This window comes from Penaeus monodon, chromosome 16 (assembly GCF_015228065.2).
Source record: "Penaeus monodon isolate SGIC_2016 chromosome 16, NSTDA_Pmon_1, whole genome shotgun sequence".
Classification (NCBI taxonomy): Eukaryota; Metazoa; Arthropoda; class Malacostraca; order Decapoda; family Penaeidae; genus Penaeus; species Penaeus monodon.
This window is the reverse complement of record NC_051401.1, coordinates 20,832,358-20,849,519: the sequence shown is the minus strand read 5'-3', so window position 1 is coordinate 20,849,519 and position 17,162 is coordinate 20,832,358. Positions and strand designations below refer to the sequence as shown.

The following is a 17,162-nucleotide window of genomic DNA, read 5'->3' as shown; positions in this document are numbered from 1 at the left end:
AATGCAATTGTTTAAAAACCCCCAAAAATTACTTTGAAAGGGGTTCACAAAAAAATTCCCCATAGGGGGATTAATTATGGGAAAAAAAAAAACGGGCGGTCAAAAAATTTTCCTTTTTTTGGGGGAAACCTTAAGTAATTTTCCCTTTCTAAATTTTCTGAATTTAACAGGGAAAATTTAACTTTTTGGGCTTAAAGGTAAATGAACAACTTGAGTGTGTTTTTGGGGGGAAAAAATTCGCTTAGGGGGAAAAAAAAAAAAAAAAAATATAGCGAAGTTGCGGGAATTGAGAACTCCAATCGGTCCCACACTTCAGTCTAGCGGCGCATGCCCAGTGGTGATGTTAAGTACACATATGCGAGGAATCAACCCGTTTTCCGATGTTTTTGCTAATAGTGCGACGTAGTTTGAAGTACGCGGCGTGTCTATGAAGATCCCTTGATCTTAAGGACGTGTGATACAACGGACTTGTTCTTTGAAATAAGAGTGAAAATGTCAAATGAATCTGAAACACAAACGGACGGAGAACTGGTTGTGGTTGTGACAGAGTGAGATGCCAGTTGTTGTATTTTGAGCACCCATTTAATTTCCAACCTCGTTTTGTACGTGTTTCAAACACAAACATAAATTCTTATGAAAATCTAATTATGGATACAGATACAAACATTATCTGTTCCTAACGAGTTAAATAAGACTGCTAAAAGGCAACTCTTTCGCCATGTTACACAGGCAACGTTCAAGCATATAGTTCCCGATTTGACTCACACCTGCCTGCTTTGACCAATGTTTTTAACATTATCTCAATACACGTGATCAGTGCTACATGTGATCCTATAGACACAAAGACTTGGACAGTGTAAGAAAAATTCATCGTAAAAAATACTCACCATGAGTGCTGATGGTAAGTACCTCGTGGAAAAATGGTCATGGTCATATTAAATTTCATAGCTTTGAGATGTCTTTACAGTATTGATGGTTTGCCGTCTTCTAAGTTTTCATGAACTGTAATCTGATGAGTTAGGATATACTGTTTGACTCTCAAGATAGGATGAGACGAACTTGATGTAGTTGCTTTAAGAGAGGAAATTATCGCTGTAGCGGATTAAATAAATTTATGATTTTAGTTCCCATATGTTTATTACGTGAATATTATGAATAGGATATCCATAATTATGATTATAATGTTTTGAAAAAATGAGGGGTATAATATTGATAGACAATGATAATGAAAATATCATTGAAGATGATATGATAATGATAGTTGAAGAAAAAATGACAACGATAGTTGACAGTAGTAATCTTAATGACGCTTTTAGCAAGAAAATTAATATATGAAGATAATAATAATAATAATAATAATAATAATAATAATAATAATAATAATAATAATAATAACAATAATAATGATTGTAATGACACTGATCATGATGATAATAATTGTGCCAGTGATAAGGAGAATAATGATAACAATAATATTTATAATGATGACAATGATAGTACTGATAATAATAACAGAACAATAACAATGGTAGTAATAATGATTATAGTAATAGTAATGATAATAGTAATAATATTGATTATAATATTAAAGATAATAATGATAACTATGACAATAATGATGGTAAAAGTGATAATGATGATGATAATAATAATAATAATAATAATAATGATAATAATAATAATAATAATAATAATAATAATAATAATAATAATAATAATGATATAATGATTATGCTCACAATCATAATGATGACAATGGCAGTATTGGTAACAATAACAACAATAATAATAATGATAATGACAATAATGATATTATTAATGATAATCATAATAATATGACAATGATAGTAAGCGTAATAACGATAGTAATAATAATGATGATAGTAATCATAATAATAATAATAATAATAATAATAATAATAATAATAATAATAAGAATATTGTTAATAATAATGACAATAACAGCAAGGATAATAAGACATTCACAGAGATAGTCACGGTAACGATGATGATAATGATAATGATCATTGTCATGATTGTGGCAATGGAAGAAGTAACAATGATGATTATTTATAATTATAGTAATATTGACAGTGACAATATCGGTAAAACCAATTAATAATATAAATTTTGATAACTAAAATAATAGTAATGAAAATAAAAGCAGCAACAAAACAGTAACAAGAAGAATAGTACGAGTAGTAGCAATAGAATGCTAATAACACAGTGACAACGATGGCAATGTTAATATTAAAAGTACTAATGATTTTTTTATTATCACTATTGTTTTTGTATTTCAGATTTCTAGCAATCCTATTATTTTGATATTTCACATAAATGCGGGCTTGATGTATCTGAAACTCAGTAGATAGACAAAATTTGCATTCATATTCCCTGTGACTGCGGACTTGAAATAAATTGATTTTGGTGTAAAATGGGGTGATCCTTATAGAATATAAATATTTAAAAAGTGACAGCTGCACGCGCGCGCATTATGTAACGAATCTGAGATTTCTATTCTAACTGTTGTATTATCGTTGCTATTATCTTTGTTATTATTATCACTATATTTATTGTCACCACCATCAGTTTATGCACATTTGTTATTTACACGACTATCAGCGGGGGAGGTTATGAAGGAGGGTAAGAGGGAAAGAAACGGGGAGTGGGACAAGGTAGCGGAATAGGAAACGGAGGGATTACTATTTTTAAATAGGGATTACTATGATTAAATACTGCTTAAAGGGAGAAGGGGAAATGGGGGGACTACTATGATTATCATTATTATTATCATAACTATAACTGTTATTATTAAAAGGAGGAAAAACGGATGGGTAAGGGGAAAGGGTGAGGGAGAGGGGGCTTAGAGAAAAAAAGGTGATAGGAGAAGGAGGGAAGGGGATAAGTAAACGAAGGGGGGAGGGGGTATTATGGAGGAAAGGAAGAGAGCATATGTATGGCTTAAAGTGGGAGTGAGTGGGGGTACCCAAGCAGGAAGGAGAAAGATGAGGGGAGGTGAAAGGTAGAAGGAGAGTGAATGAGGGAGAGACAAGTACCTTTTTTCCGTGGAACTTCCACAGTACAATTTTTTTTTAATCATTACTGTTATTAATATAGTTATTATTATTATTATCAGTATTATTATAATTATTATTACTCTTACGAGAAAAGGTATGAATGAGCATGAATATGTTCACAATTCAAGAGATGTATATAATTGGTTTCTATTACATCTTCGCCGGAAATTTCTGACGAAGATATAATAGAAACCCGCCATATATAGAACCACACACACACACACACACACACACACACACACACACACACACACACACACACACACACACACACACACACACACACACACACACACACCACACTTCATATATATATATATATATATATATATATATATATATATATATATATATATATATTATCTTGTTTTTTCTTTGTGTGCGTGTGCATGTGTGTGCGTATGTGAGTGCGTGCACGCATATATACATATATATATACATATATATACATATGTATACGTATACATATACATATACATATGTATACATATGTATAAGTATATATACATATATATACACACACACACACACACACACACACACACACACACACACACACACACACACGCACACGCACACAAACACACACACGTATGCACATACATACATATATATATACATATATATATATATATATATATATATATATTTATGTATGTATGTACATATTTGATGTATATACATGTATATATACATATGCATGTCTGAGTTCGAGGGTTCGAGTCACCGGCCGGCGCGTTGTTCCCTTGGGCAAGGAACTTCACCTCGATTGCCTACCTAGCCACTGGGTGGCCAAGCCAGCCCAAGTCAGTGCTGGTCCCAAAGCCCGGATAAATAGAGAGAATGATTACCTAAAAAGGTAACACCGGCACTCTCCGTGGAAAGGAACTGGGGACCCTACCACGTACTCACTCCAAGAGCATCACAACATGAAAACTACAATTAAGTATCATGCTGTGACCACGGCGGCTCAGACATGAACCTACCATTAAAAGAAGAAGATACATATGCATATGTATATATACATAATCATAAATATATATATATTATATTATATATATATATATATATATATATATATATATATATATATATATCATAGGTATATTAGTCGAGGCAAAATTCCATAAATAAAAATCATATGGAAGGATTTTGATTTCAATGCACCTGAACATTCTTGTACCAACATGTTATAACGTGTTCCAACATGTGCCTGTAAATGAAGGTAATAATGCTGCCATCACCACTAAGTAACATGGAATCCACCAAAATCGAGGCCAGAACAAACATTAAATTCATGGTGAAACTCGGCTGGGAGAATAGGCAAATCATTGACACTCTGGAACAAGTTTATGGTGACAGTGCCCCTAAGAAATCAAAAACACACAAATGGATAAGTTGGTTCAACAAACGAAACTGAAGATGAGCCCCATAGTGGCAGACCATCACCATCAGTTTGTGAGGAAAACATTCGCGACATGATTGAAAAGGATAGACAAATATCTATTGAATCAGTAGCAGACACACTCAACATCTCTGTGGGTTCTACACACACTACTCTGGTGGAGAGTTTGAGGCTAAGCAAGCTTTCCGCTTGATGGGTCCCTAGTCTGTTGTGCCCAGATCAGCAGCAAACAAGGATAGATCTTTGTGGAATGTGGACTCTGAAGCTTTTCTGCAGAGGATTGTGACAGGATGGAACGTGGCTCTACCAATACAATCCCGAGGACAAAATTCAATCAAAGCAGTGGCTGCCCAGAGGTGGAAGTAGACCGTTCAAAGCAAAACCTGAACGTTCAAGAGGAAAGGTCATCACCACTGTCTTCTGCTGTCTTTTGCTGGTTGACTTCCTTGAGAGCAAGAAAACAATTATATCTGCTTCTTATGAATGCGTTTTAAGAAAACTGTCAAAAATCTCAGAAAAAAGGCCTTGGAATGCTGCATCAATGCGTTATCTTTCACCACGATAATGCACCCACTCACGACACTCGGCAAACAACAGCTGTGCTGCGTGAATTTCGATAGGAAATCATCGGACATGCACCTTACAGCCCCGTTTTAGCCCCTTCCGACTTTTTTTTTATTTCCAAACTTAAGAAAATATAATTGAAAGGTACCAATTTTCCATCGGTTGAAAATGTAAAAGGAGATGCTCTGACATAGTTCAGATCACATGACCCTCAGTTTTATTCAGACGGACTTAAAGGCTGGTATCAAGTTTGCAGAAGTGTATTGACCTTAATGGAGCATATGTTGAAATATAAACATCATAACTGAAACCGTTTTTTCACACTGTCCTTTTTCCACAAACTTTTTGAAGTACCCTCTTATATATGTGCGTGTGTGTGTGTGCGTGCGTGCGTGCGTGCGTGTGCGTGTGCATGTGCATGCATATTACGTATATATATATACACATATGTATGTATTATATATATGTATCTATCTATATATACACACATACACGTAATTTCATTCGTCTTTATTATTATTATTATTGTTATTATTATTATAAACTACTGCCGAACCACATGTAATGATATTGACGCCGCAGTGTCCATTATTACAAAACAATTGTACACATCTTGCAGGAAACAGATCTATGACTACAGCACAGAGCTGGAGTTAATGCAGAAATCATGCTGTATGTTACAGAAAAGATTTTGTATATAATGCCAAGTACTCTCGAGTCATCAGTAAGTGACGGTTACTGGTCGACCAACAAAACCTGTGCGCTGGAGAGGATTGGCTGGCGTGTCGATGAGACCGTCACTAGTGACCATTATGGCACTATAACAACCCTCATGGATAGTAGCCCAGCCGAAATACCACGACCGAATCCAAGATGGAAAACAGACAAGGCCAACTGGCAGGCGTTCCAGAGCGCCTTGGCCCACTGTCTGAGAAGCAATGTGGAAGCGAAAATGTGGAAGTGCTACAAGCCAGACTTGTAAATGCCATTGATGAGGCAGCCTCACTGACCATACCCAGAACTCGGCCTGGGTCCAGGAGTCACAAGGACGCCTGGTACTTCAATGACGAGATTAGGGAGGTCAACCACAGGGTGAATATGTGCCGAAAACATTTCCGAAGGCAAAGAACCCCTGACAACCTAGCCGTCCTAAGGGAGGTTGTCAGGGACGCCAAGGAAACTGCCAGCAGAGTGAGGCAGGAAAAGTGGCTGGAATGGTGTGAGTCCTTCGATCACCGTACCACCCTCTCAGAGCTATGGCAACGGGTCAAACGAGCCACCAGCCGCTCAGCCCCGAGATGCACGCACCACGACCCCCAGGCAGAGGCCAACAGACTGGCGCAAGAGTTCTCTGCGAGAACGAGTAGCGACAGTCTGCCAGCCGAACTGAGGGCAAGACAAGAACGCCTACAACCAGACAGACTTGCTCATATCAGAGAAAGGGCAGCCGAACCCGATAACTCAGACGTTATCTTTTCTCTGAGGGAACTAAGAGATGCATATAAAGCCAGTTGCAACTCAGCCCCGGGCGATGACGGGATCTCGAACCCCATCATCTCCCGCCTGGGACTGTTAGGTGAGCTTGCATTTCTGCAACTCATCAACAAGTCCTGGAAAACTTCCACTCTACCCCAGAGCTGGAAGAGGGCTACCATAGTTCCCATCCCTAAACCAAAGGAACCGGGGAAGTACCGCCCCATCTCTCTCCTCAGCTGTCTGGCCAAGACTGCCGAGAGGATGGTACTGAACCGGCTCCAATGGAAAATGGGACCCCCACACGAACACCTCCACGGGTTCACCAGGGGCATGAGCACAGCGCACAGCATAACCACGCTCTTGAGCACACTAACACGGGCACATCTGTGGCAGTATTCCTTGACCTGGAGAAGGCTTTCGAATTGGCAAGTCCTCTTGCCATTCAGGAGAGCCTGATCCAAAAAGGAATCAGAGGTAAGATCTTGGCTTGGATAGGTGACTACTTTAGGAATAGAACAGCCAGAGTCAAATTCCAAGGTCACCTATCACAGCACATGCCATTAGAAAATGGAACGCCACAGGGTGGGGTTCTCAGTCCAGCCCTTTTTAACACACTAATGTCCTGTATCCTCAACATAAACCTCCCAGTGGGGTGCAAGATCATCTCCTATGCAGACGATCTTGCTATCATCTCCACTGGACCACACTGCCTAAACAAAGCCCAGCGTTGTCTGGACTTGGTATCCGAGGAGTGTTGCAGGACAGGACTAAAGATTTCTGCAGCCAAATCCAAAGCCATGGCTCTGAGACAGAGAGTTCAAGGCACAAGTCTGAAAATCCAGGGAATGAACTTGGAGTGGTTTCAGGAATACCTCTACCTTGGGGTAAGGATAGACCGGACCCTCTCCTTCCGCCAGGAGGTCCAGTACCTGCTTGACCGAACAAAGGCAAGACTGTCTGTCATGAGAGCAATGAGTGGAAGACGCATAGGGGCCAGACGCAGAGTACTAAGATCATTCTACGTACATGCTGTCAGGCCCATTGTAGACTATGCCTCCCTCGCTCTGATTGGCATTCAGAGAAAATATAAAGACCGATTGGAGACAGTCCAAAACGAAGCCGCCAGGGTCATTCTGGGTGCCCCAAGGTGGGCGAAGGTCCTCAACCTCCTAGTGGAGACAAACCTTCTCCCCTTGGCCTCACGAATTGATCTAACGGCAGCACAATTCTTATCAAAGGTCATCCAGGCTCCCAGGAACACAAGCCTAAGACACAAAATAGTCAGACACCTAGAACAAGATAAAGAGCTGTTTGCAAACAACTCCTGGCTGTCTCACACAGCCTGGGTGCTAATACGCCATCATCTCAAAGAACCGCTACTGGCCAAGGGCATGGATTCCCCACACCCTGACTTTGTCGAAGCTCCGCCGTGGGCACAAACCTCGATAGAGTTCTCGGTCATGAGACTGGCAAGCAAAAAGAATGAATATTGTACGCCTAGCCTAAAGGTAGAAACCCAGAGGGTCATTGCAACCATCACCCCTCCGGGGAGCAGAACATATTACAAGGATGGATTGGTCGATCCCTTGACCCACACTGCAGGCGCCGGCTTCGCAGCAAGGGATGCCACAATATCCATGAGGGTAACAGACAACGCCTCCTCGCTACAGGCAGAGGCAGTTGCTATCATGGGAGCACTGAGCCATGCGTCCGTGAGGGAAGGACACGTGGTCATACATGCAGACTCCAAAGGAGCCGTCGACTGTCTTCAGCAGCGCTCACCCACTGACAACATCTACCTCCTGACAACCATCCGCACAATAGCACAAAGGATTCTTGCTCAGGGTAGAAGAATTATCATAAACTGGGTTCCCAGCCATATAGGGATCAGAGGCAATGAGCTTGCTGACAGATTAGCCGAAATCGGCCGGGGTATGCCCCCTAATCCCATGATAATACATCAGAGCCGAAATTTACTTAGGAGGAAGTGTACGGTGACGGCCAACTCCTTCCTCCTGCAGCTTCACAGAGAGGAAACGAGATATTCCCCCTCGGCCAGCTGGTACTCAGACGCCACAGGCTATGAACCACTGGCACTCTCTGAAATAAACAACAGAGGTTCCGAAGTCATTCTGCACAGAATGCGCCTAGGTTACCACTGTGCATGGCAGATTATACAAACCATAGAACGTGAAGAGAGGTGTTGCATGCATTGCGGTGAGCCGAACGCCACACTGGTACATTACTTGGAGAATTGCGTGCACACGCAATTCCTAAGACAAACCCCAGAGAACACAGCCGTCGTGCTGGTAAAGAGATTATGCGAGATGCTTACACCACGGCTACAGGAGCGCCTGCTGGCAATCCCACCGCCACGGTAAGCACCGAGTGTCAGACCAACAAATGAGACAGCCATAAAAAGCTGACACAGGCCGGGCCATAAGTGAAAGGCCCGGGCGAAGCCAGAACTTCGCAAATCTCAAGCAAGCAAGCAAGCAACCTGTGCGCTTGTAACTCCGGCACTGATTTGATGGGGGCGTAATCAGGGCCTTATTTTGCGTCGTCAACGATTCAGAGGATATGTCCAGTGCCTTTTCTGCGTCGTTCTTTCCTTTTCTTAAAGGGAAAAGCGATAGAGCATGTAATCTGTGCTTCCATGATAACAATTCCTGTAGCTGCCACGAAGAAAGTATGCGGTCATCCCTGTAATCCTTCTCCACTCTTTAATGGGGTCTTGAAAAAAAGGGCGTGGGGCCAAACTGAAAAGGGAAGCTTCAGGATGAGTCTTAAGGTGGTAAAGGCAGTAGCGATGAGGATGGTGATAATAATCGTAATTTGGATAATGGAAATACTTTTGGGGGGGATGAGGGGAGTGATAATATTTTAAATGAACAAAAATTATTATAAATTTTAATAATCATTTAACATAAAAAAACCCTTCATTTGAAAGTATGTTCCCAAAGCGCTCGCTAGAAGAGTATTAAAATTCTTCAGTATCAGTTTATATAATTAAGTTGTTTGTACAAGGAAATATATTTGCGAGAAGTACACTCATTAATATAATGTCAATGTTACATTTACTGAAATAATTACATTGAATTAGTCTAAGTATAATATCGTTCAGAGTGTATTTACTGGTTTTTATCCGAAGCAGTTTGATTACTTCGATGGGCGTCCCAAATTTCCGGGAAGTTGGGAATTTTTTTTGCTTTACGTTGGGACCCCGAAATATATATAAAATATAAAATTTTATATATTATTTTATATATTTTATATATTATATATATATTAAAATATATAATAATATATATATATTATATATATATATAATAATAATATATATATATATATATATATATATTAAAGTGTGTGTGTGTGTGGTGTGTGGTGGGTGTGTTGTGTTTGTGTGGGGTGTGTGGGTTTTTGTGTGTGTTTTGAAAGATGCTGTTTTAAAAATGTATAAATTTTTTTTTTTGGGGGGGGCTAAATTTAATTTAAAATTTTTGTGCTGTTAAATTTTAAATAAAAAAAATTATAGGGGGGGTTAAAAAAACCCCCGTGTATTATTCTTGGCTACCCCTCTCTCTCTCTCCTCTCTCTCCCCTTCCCCCTCTCTCTCTCTCTCTCTCCTCCCCCCCCCTCTCTCCTCTCCCCCTCTCTTTTCTCTCTTTTCTCTCTTCTCTCGCATATCGCCTTGAGAAGTCAAAAGTTTTTTGGGGGTCGTAGAGGAAGTTTACCCCGGCTGGCACAAAACCCCCGGTTGATTAGGAAGGGCATCCCCAAACAGGGGAAGGGTGGCACTGCCCCATAACCCCCTCATAATGAACCCCGAGAGAGGGGCCATGCCCTGCGTGGGGAAAGAATGGCTAAATTAAAAAAAAAAGGGTGGGGTGGGTGTTTTGTGTTGTTTGTGTGTGTGTTGTGTGTGTTTTGGTGTGTGGTGTGTGTGTGTGTGTTTTAAAAATATTTTATATTATATTATATAAAATTTTTTAATTTTATATATAAAAATATATATATAAAATTTTATATAAATTTATATATTTAATTATTTATATATATTAATTATATATAAAATATATAATTACTAAAATATATATATATATATAATATATTATATATATATATAATAAAAATATATATTATATATATATATATTTAAACACTCCCAACCCCCTCCCCTCTTTACTATTTGAAACTATCTATCTGTCTAATCTTTTAAAAAAAAACTAATCCCTCCTGTGTATAGTACCGGGAGTGATCATAATGAAAGGGGGGAAAATGTTCAATCATTTAAAAACCAAAAAGCTCTGTATTTATGAGGGGTTTAGCTTTTAAAAAGTCAAATTTAATTTTAATTGAGGAATTTTTAAATTACCCGAATGTCAACTCGAGGTCATCCATTTAGCATTGAAAGTCTTCCTTGACGGTTGGTGCTCAGATCCTGTTTTACCTCTGGGAAGGAGAGAGAGAGAGAGAGAGAGACAGGGGAGAGAGGAGAAGAGGGGAGAGAGGGAGGAGGGAGAAGGGGAGAGAGAGAGAGAGAGAGAGAGAGAAAAGAGTGAGTGAGTGAGTGAGTGAAACGAGAGAGGGGGAAAAGGAAAGGAAGAAAAAAGTGTTTTTTTCCCAAAATAATTCATAACCAAATTTTTCCCTAAATTTGGGCCCAATTTTTTTAAAAATTTAAATTTTATCAGGGAAAACAGTATAGCGAAGGGGGCCCTAAAAAAGGGGCTTCAAGAAAAAATAATCTCATATACACTGCCATTGACAAGTTTTAGTACAGTCTCACGACATTGACACTCGAAGGGCAGTGAGTAAAAGTAACACTGTGAATGATATAGCTTTGTGATGTTTAAACCATTTCTTTCTTTAGAAATTTACATAAAGTACTCTGCCGTTCTTTTTGCTCTTTTCATTGGGAATTAACATAAAGTGTTGTAAGTTTTATAGTGTACTTTCTAGGATTTTCTCTTTACTGCTCTTTATTAGCGATGGAGACTAAACCACTGACAGTAGGAATCACCCCAAACCCCTCACATAAGTATAGGCATAGTGGTAATAGGAATCTATGTTTTAGTAATAGTTGTTGCTGTAGTACTTGCTTGCATTGCCACAGTTGACATATTATAATCATCGCTACTATAGATACCAAAGCTAAACATTTAATCGGTGGTGATGGCACCACTGCCATCACCATCACCACCCCCACCACTGCCATCACCACCACCACTACTACCACTGCTACCAGCACTACTTACGACCACTACTACCACCAACAACACTATTCTCACCTCCTAATTTAATTCATAATCCATAGCATTAATACCGAGGACACTAATTTCAAGAGACGAATAACATCGAACTCCACCCATTTGCAACGTGGATTATTGCAAATTCCAAACCGATGATTGATGTCATTTGCAATATACATCAATGCAGCGTCTAGACAAAACCTTTCCTTCCCTCAAAGGCTATCAATAAATTCATGAGCTTTCGACATCGTTATGGAATGCTGTTCGACCTGATGGACGCACCTCTTTAGAATTAAGAAAAGGAGAGATAGATAAATTGATAGGGAGGGATAGAGAGGGAGGGTGAGAAAGAGAGGGAGGGAGGGTGAGAAAGAGAGAGAGAGGGAAGGAGGGTGAGAAAGAGAGAGAGAGGGAGGGTGAGAAAGAGAGAGAGAGGAAGGGTGAGAATGAGAGAGAGAGGAAGGTTGAGAAAGAGAGAGAGAGGGGGGGGGGTGAGAAAGAGAGAGAGGGGGAGAAAGAGAGAGAGAGGTAGGGTGAGAAAGAGAGAGAGGGGAGGGTGAGAAAGAGAGAGAGGGAGGGTGAGAAAGAGAGAGAGAGAGGGAGGGTGAGAAAGAGAGAGAGAGGGAGGGTGAGAAAGAGAGAGAGAGGGAGGGTGAGAATGAGAGAGAGAGGAAGGGTGAGAAAGAGAGAGAGAGGGGGGGGGGTGAGAAAGAGAGAGAGGGGGAGAAAGAGAGAGAGAGAGGGAGGATGAGAAAGAGAGAGAGAGGGAGGGTGAGAAAGAGAGAGAGAGGGAGAGAGAGAGAGAGAGAGAGAGAGAGAGAGAGGAGAGAGAGAGAGGGAGGGTGAGAAAGAGAGAGAGGGAGGGTGAGAAAGAGAGAGGAGAAGGAGGGTGAGAGAGAGAGAGAGAGGGAGAGGAAAGAGGGTGAGAGAGAGGAGGGGAGAAGAGAGAGAGAGGAGAGAGAAGAGGAGAGGGAGAGAGAAGAGAGCAGAGGGAGGGTGAGAAAGAGAGAGAGAGGGAGGGTGAGAAAGAGAGACGGAGGGTGAGAAAGAGAGAGAGAGAGAGAGGGTGAGAAAGAGAGAGAGAAGGAGGGTGAGAAATAGAGAGAGAGGGAGGGTGAGAAAGAGAGAGAGAAGGAAGGTGAGAAAGAGAGAGAGAGAAGGAGGGTGAGAAAGAGAGATTTGATTGATTTGATAAAATTTATTTACAGAACAGTGTACATGCCCAGCAAAAAGCCAGGGTGTGGCTGTGCTGTGCTTCTGTTTGTGTAGAGGGCTATTAGTCAAACATTAGTATTATATACATGCCTGAAGGGCTGTGCTATTATCACTGTATAAAAATATAGTTTTGGTTGGTAAAAAAAACTTTTATATCACTCATCAACAAGACCAGTGTCTATGATAAAGTTAATATAATCAACAAGTGGTGATCTCATTTGATAGAGGGAGGGTAAGAAAGAGGGAGAGAGAGAGAGAGAGAGAGAGAGAGAGAGAGAGAGAGAGAGAGAGAGAGAGAGAGAGAGAGAGAGAGAGAGAGAGAGAGAAAGAGAATACTTTTTGAGGTTAGTGTGTTATTATTCTATTTTTTTCACCGTATCATAATGCTGTTGCTATTTTTATATCATTTTATTATAGCTTATGTTGTTACCAATACTACTGCTGTTACCATAACTATTACTACTGCTGCTACTGCAACTACTACCACTCACCTTCCTTCAAGTGCATCCCTTAAATTCATAATCTTCCAACATCGTCATAGCATGCTGTTCAACTTGATTTAATAGAGAAAAATATGGAGAACTTCTTGATTTTGATGCTAATATTATTTGTGTTACTATTCTTAATATCGCTATATTATGTCACTATTATTATTATTATCTTTATCATAATTATTATTGTTACTATTATCATCATTACTAATATCATTGTGATTATTATTATTGTTGTTGCTGTAGTTGTTGTTGTTGCTGTTATTGTTATTATTATTATCATCATCATCATCATTATCAGCATCATCATCATTATTATTATTATTATCGTTATTATCATTATCATTATAGTTGTAGTTGTTGATGTTGTGGTTGTTGTTTGAAGCCATCAGTATTGTTTCATTATCGTTATTGTTATAATCCTCATATTACAATAATATAGCTATCTGTGTTATTTTAGGCCATTGTTATTACTATTATTATCATTGTTCCTGTTCTTGTTACTATTCTATTTTCACCATTATCAATATAATCATTAGTGGCGTTGTTATCATCATCATTAATTATATTATCTTGTGTTCTTGCTGTTGCTGTTGCGCCTGTTCCTCATATTCCACTTTGCTCTTGTTGTTATCTCCTTATCTCTTATCTCTTTCCCAGAGTCTCCGCACACGCAACAAAATGGCCACACCCCCTCACGCCAGAGGGAGCTGCACCGCCTCTCGCAAAACATCCATCAGAGTCTCATACAGTGGTACCACCGGCAACTCACAAGACACGATGAGCGGCAGCAGGCACAGCAACAGCAGCAGTCGCAGCAGTACCTCCAGCAACAGGTTTTCCCCCAGCAGCATCAAAATGTCCTTCCTGGGCGACAACCTCAACCAGCGAACCAGTTCCAGCCGGTGCAGCAACCCCTAGTAACCTACCATGTGGTGCGGAGACCTCGAAACAGCCTGCGAAGGGGTATACTGACCAAGCTGCCGCCCTACCTGCAGAGGGGGACCACGGTGAGGACTTCCCTTCTCCTCCTTTCCCCTTTATCTCTCCTTCTCCTTCTTCTTTCCTTCTCTTGTTCATCTCCCTTTACTTCCATCAATACATTTCTCTCCCTCCATTCTTCCTCCTTTTCTCTCCCTTTTCCCTTTTCTCTCTTTTTATTCGTTTACTCTCTGCCTCCTCTGCCATTTCCTTTTTCTTCTCTTCTCGGTCCCTTTGCTTCCTTCTTTCCGCTTCTCTTCCTCCATCCTTCTTTTTGTCTTCATCCCCTTTTCTCTTCCTCTATCTCTTCCCCTCTTGTCTTCCTCTCCTTTTCTCTTACTCTCGCTTTTCCAATCTTCTTTAACTCTCCTCTTCTCTTCTTTTCCCATTCATACCAGTACTTCTCCATTAGCTATTACCTGTTTCTTTCCTATTTAAATTATTATTGATCATTATCATATTAAAAAATACGCTGGGATAGGTACAGTTACAGATACACAGGTATAGATGTAGATCTAGATAGAGATACACAGGTATAGATGTAAATGTAGATAGAGATACATAGGTATAGATGTAGATGTACAAGTGCAGATATAGATATAGATATAGATAGAAGAACAAAATTGATAGATACGTAGATAAAACAGATGTACAAGCAGATAGATAAAAATATATAGATATACTTTAAATCCATTTTCCTGATAATTTTAACTCCTTTCCCGTGCATCAAGGATCCGCAGTCCTCTCCTAACCCACACCTACCGCTCCTCCAGGTGTGTTGTGGCTGCAGGATGTCGGGAGTGAGCATCCTGCCGCTGTTTCTTCTGGGTTCTGTCTTGGTCTTCATCGGCATCTTCGTCCTCACCAGCGGGTCCTCGGGCATGAGCAGCGTCCTCATGATGACTGGATGTACGTATGGAGAGGAGGAAGAGAGGAGAGAGAAAGCGAGAAGGAGAGGAAGAGGAGAATGTAGGGATGAAGGAGGGTTTGGTGTGTGGACAGAGAGGGATCAGAGGGAGTGGTGTAAGGAGAAAAGGAGGAAGCTAGGAGAAATTGGGAAAGAAGGAGGATGAAAGAGAAGAAGAAAGGAAGAAGGGGAGGAAGGAGGAGGAGGAGGGGGAAGAAGAAGAAGAAGAAGAAGAAGAGGAGGAGGAGGAGGAGGAGGAGGAGGAGGAGGAGAAGGAGTAGGAAGAAGAAGAAGTAGAGAAAAGAAGATGAATAAAAAGAAAAGAAGATGAAGAAGAAGAGTAAAAAGAAGAAAAAGAGGAGGGAGGAGGAGGAGGAGGAGGAGGAGGAGGAGGAGGAGGAAGAAGAAGAAGAAGAAGAAGAAGAAGAAGAAGAAGAAGAAGAAGAAGGAGAAAGAGAAAGAGAAAGAGAAAGAGAAGAAGAAGAAGAAGAAGAAGGAGGAGAGGGAGAGGGAGAGGGAGAGGGAGAAGGAGAGGAAGAAGGAGAGAGAGAAGGAGAAGGAGGAGGAGAAAGAAGTAGAGGAGGAGGAGGAGAAGAAAGAGGAGGTGGAGAAGAAGAAGAAGAAAAAAAAGAAGAAGAAGAAGAAGAAGAAGAAGAAGAAGAAGAAGAAGAAGGAGGAGGAGGAGGAGGGGAAGAGGAGTAGGAGAGGAAGGAAGAGGAGAGCGAGGAATAATGATAATAATAAAAATTATAATAATAAGATGAAGAAAAAAGGGTGGGGAGGGAAAGAGGAAGGGAAGACCGAAAGCAGAAGTGGTAGGGGAGAGAACATATAAGAGAAATTGAGAAAAGTAAACAAGGGCAGACAAACAGAAAGTGCGAGGGAAAGAGGAAGATCGAGCAAATTATTCTTTAGTTGAAAGTTTGTTTACAGAACTGATTACAGGTTATGGAAATTTCAAGGGAGAAATGTCTAAGCTTCTGCCCAAAATGACTGATCTTCTATCTATCTAAAAGGACCATCAGCCAGACATGAACTGCACATATCTAAAACACTGCATTATAGACCAAAATGTATCAAGTAATACTCTTTGAAGGTCTCCTAGCGATTAAAACCTTGGGGTCTTGCTTGCTTGAGAGATTTGCGAAGTTCTAGCTTCGCTCGGGCCTTAAGGACCTTGGGGTCTATAACTTAAATCGAGGTGCAACAGGCTCTACCGTATAACTTACATTACACACGAATACCGTGGTTAGCGTTTTAAGTACGACTGTTTCTTTAATTGCGTATTTAATGATATGCCTCGCTATGGAGAGATGAACCAAGATGAACCTGAGAGAATGAGTTCCTTATTAGTAAGTAAAATTGACCTGCTGGGCGGACAAAAACCCGGAGTCCGTGTGGATAAAATGAGTCCTTGGCGGTGGAAAGGGTTGTAGAAGTTGTTGTAGTCCAAGGTGGAGTGTAAACATCTTTTCCTGGTATTGCTGTATGAGAGAGAGAGGGAGATAAAGTTATCCTGGTCATGGCTATATAACTATCACGTACAAAAATTAAAAGCTAGATAAAGATTGATAAATTAATATGTAATTTAAATTAAAATCTTTCTCACTAACCGGCCGTCCTTCCCCGTCCTCACTGGTTGCAGTCGTGCTGGTGTTGTTCTACGTGTGGCTGTGTCGCAAGGCCCGGAAGGAGTACGAGGCGCTGCCCTTGGACCACCCGGAGCGCCTCTACTACGCCAACCCGCAGCGACACCACGTCCGGATCTTCGACTCGAGCCAGCTACCACCC

General features: G+C 40.5%; 1 protein-coding gene across 1 annotated transcript in view; it reads left to right on the top strand.

Annotated features, from left to right (window-relative positions):
* The first annotated feature begins 312 nt into the window (after nucleotides 1–312).
* LOC119582625 overlaps nucleotides 313–17,162 on the top strand; it is a 17,472-nt gene continuing 622 nt past the window's right edge. The window contains exons 1-4 of the mRNA XM_037931007.1: nucleotides 313–901; nucleotides 14,144–14,493; nucleotides 15,238–15,373; nucleotides 17,017–17,162. The exon at nucleotides 17,017–17,162 is cut by the window's right edge and continues 622 nt beyond it. Of these exons, the coding sequence (XP_037786935.1) occupies nucleotides 889–901; nucleotides 14,144–14,493; nucleotides 15,238–15,373; nucleotides 17,017–17,162 (645 nt within the window). The 5' untranslated portion in view covers nucleotides 313–888. The remainder of the gene's footprint in view (nucleotides 902–14,143; nucleotides 14,494–15,237; nucleotides 15,374–17,016) is intronic.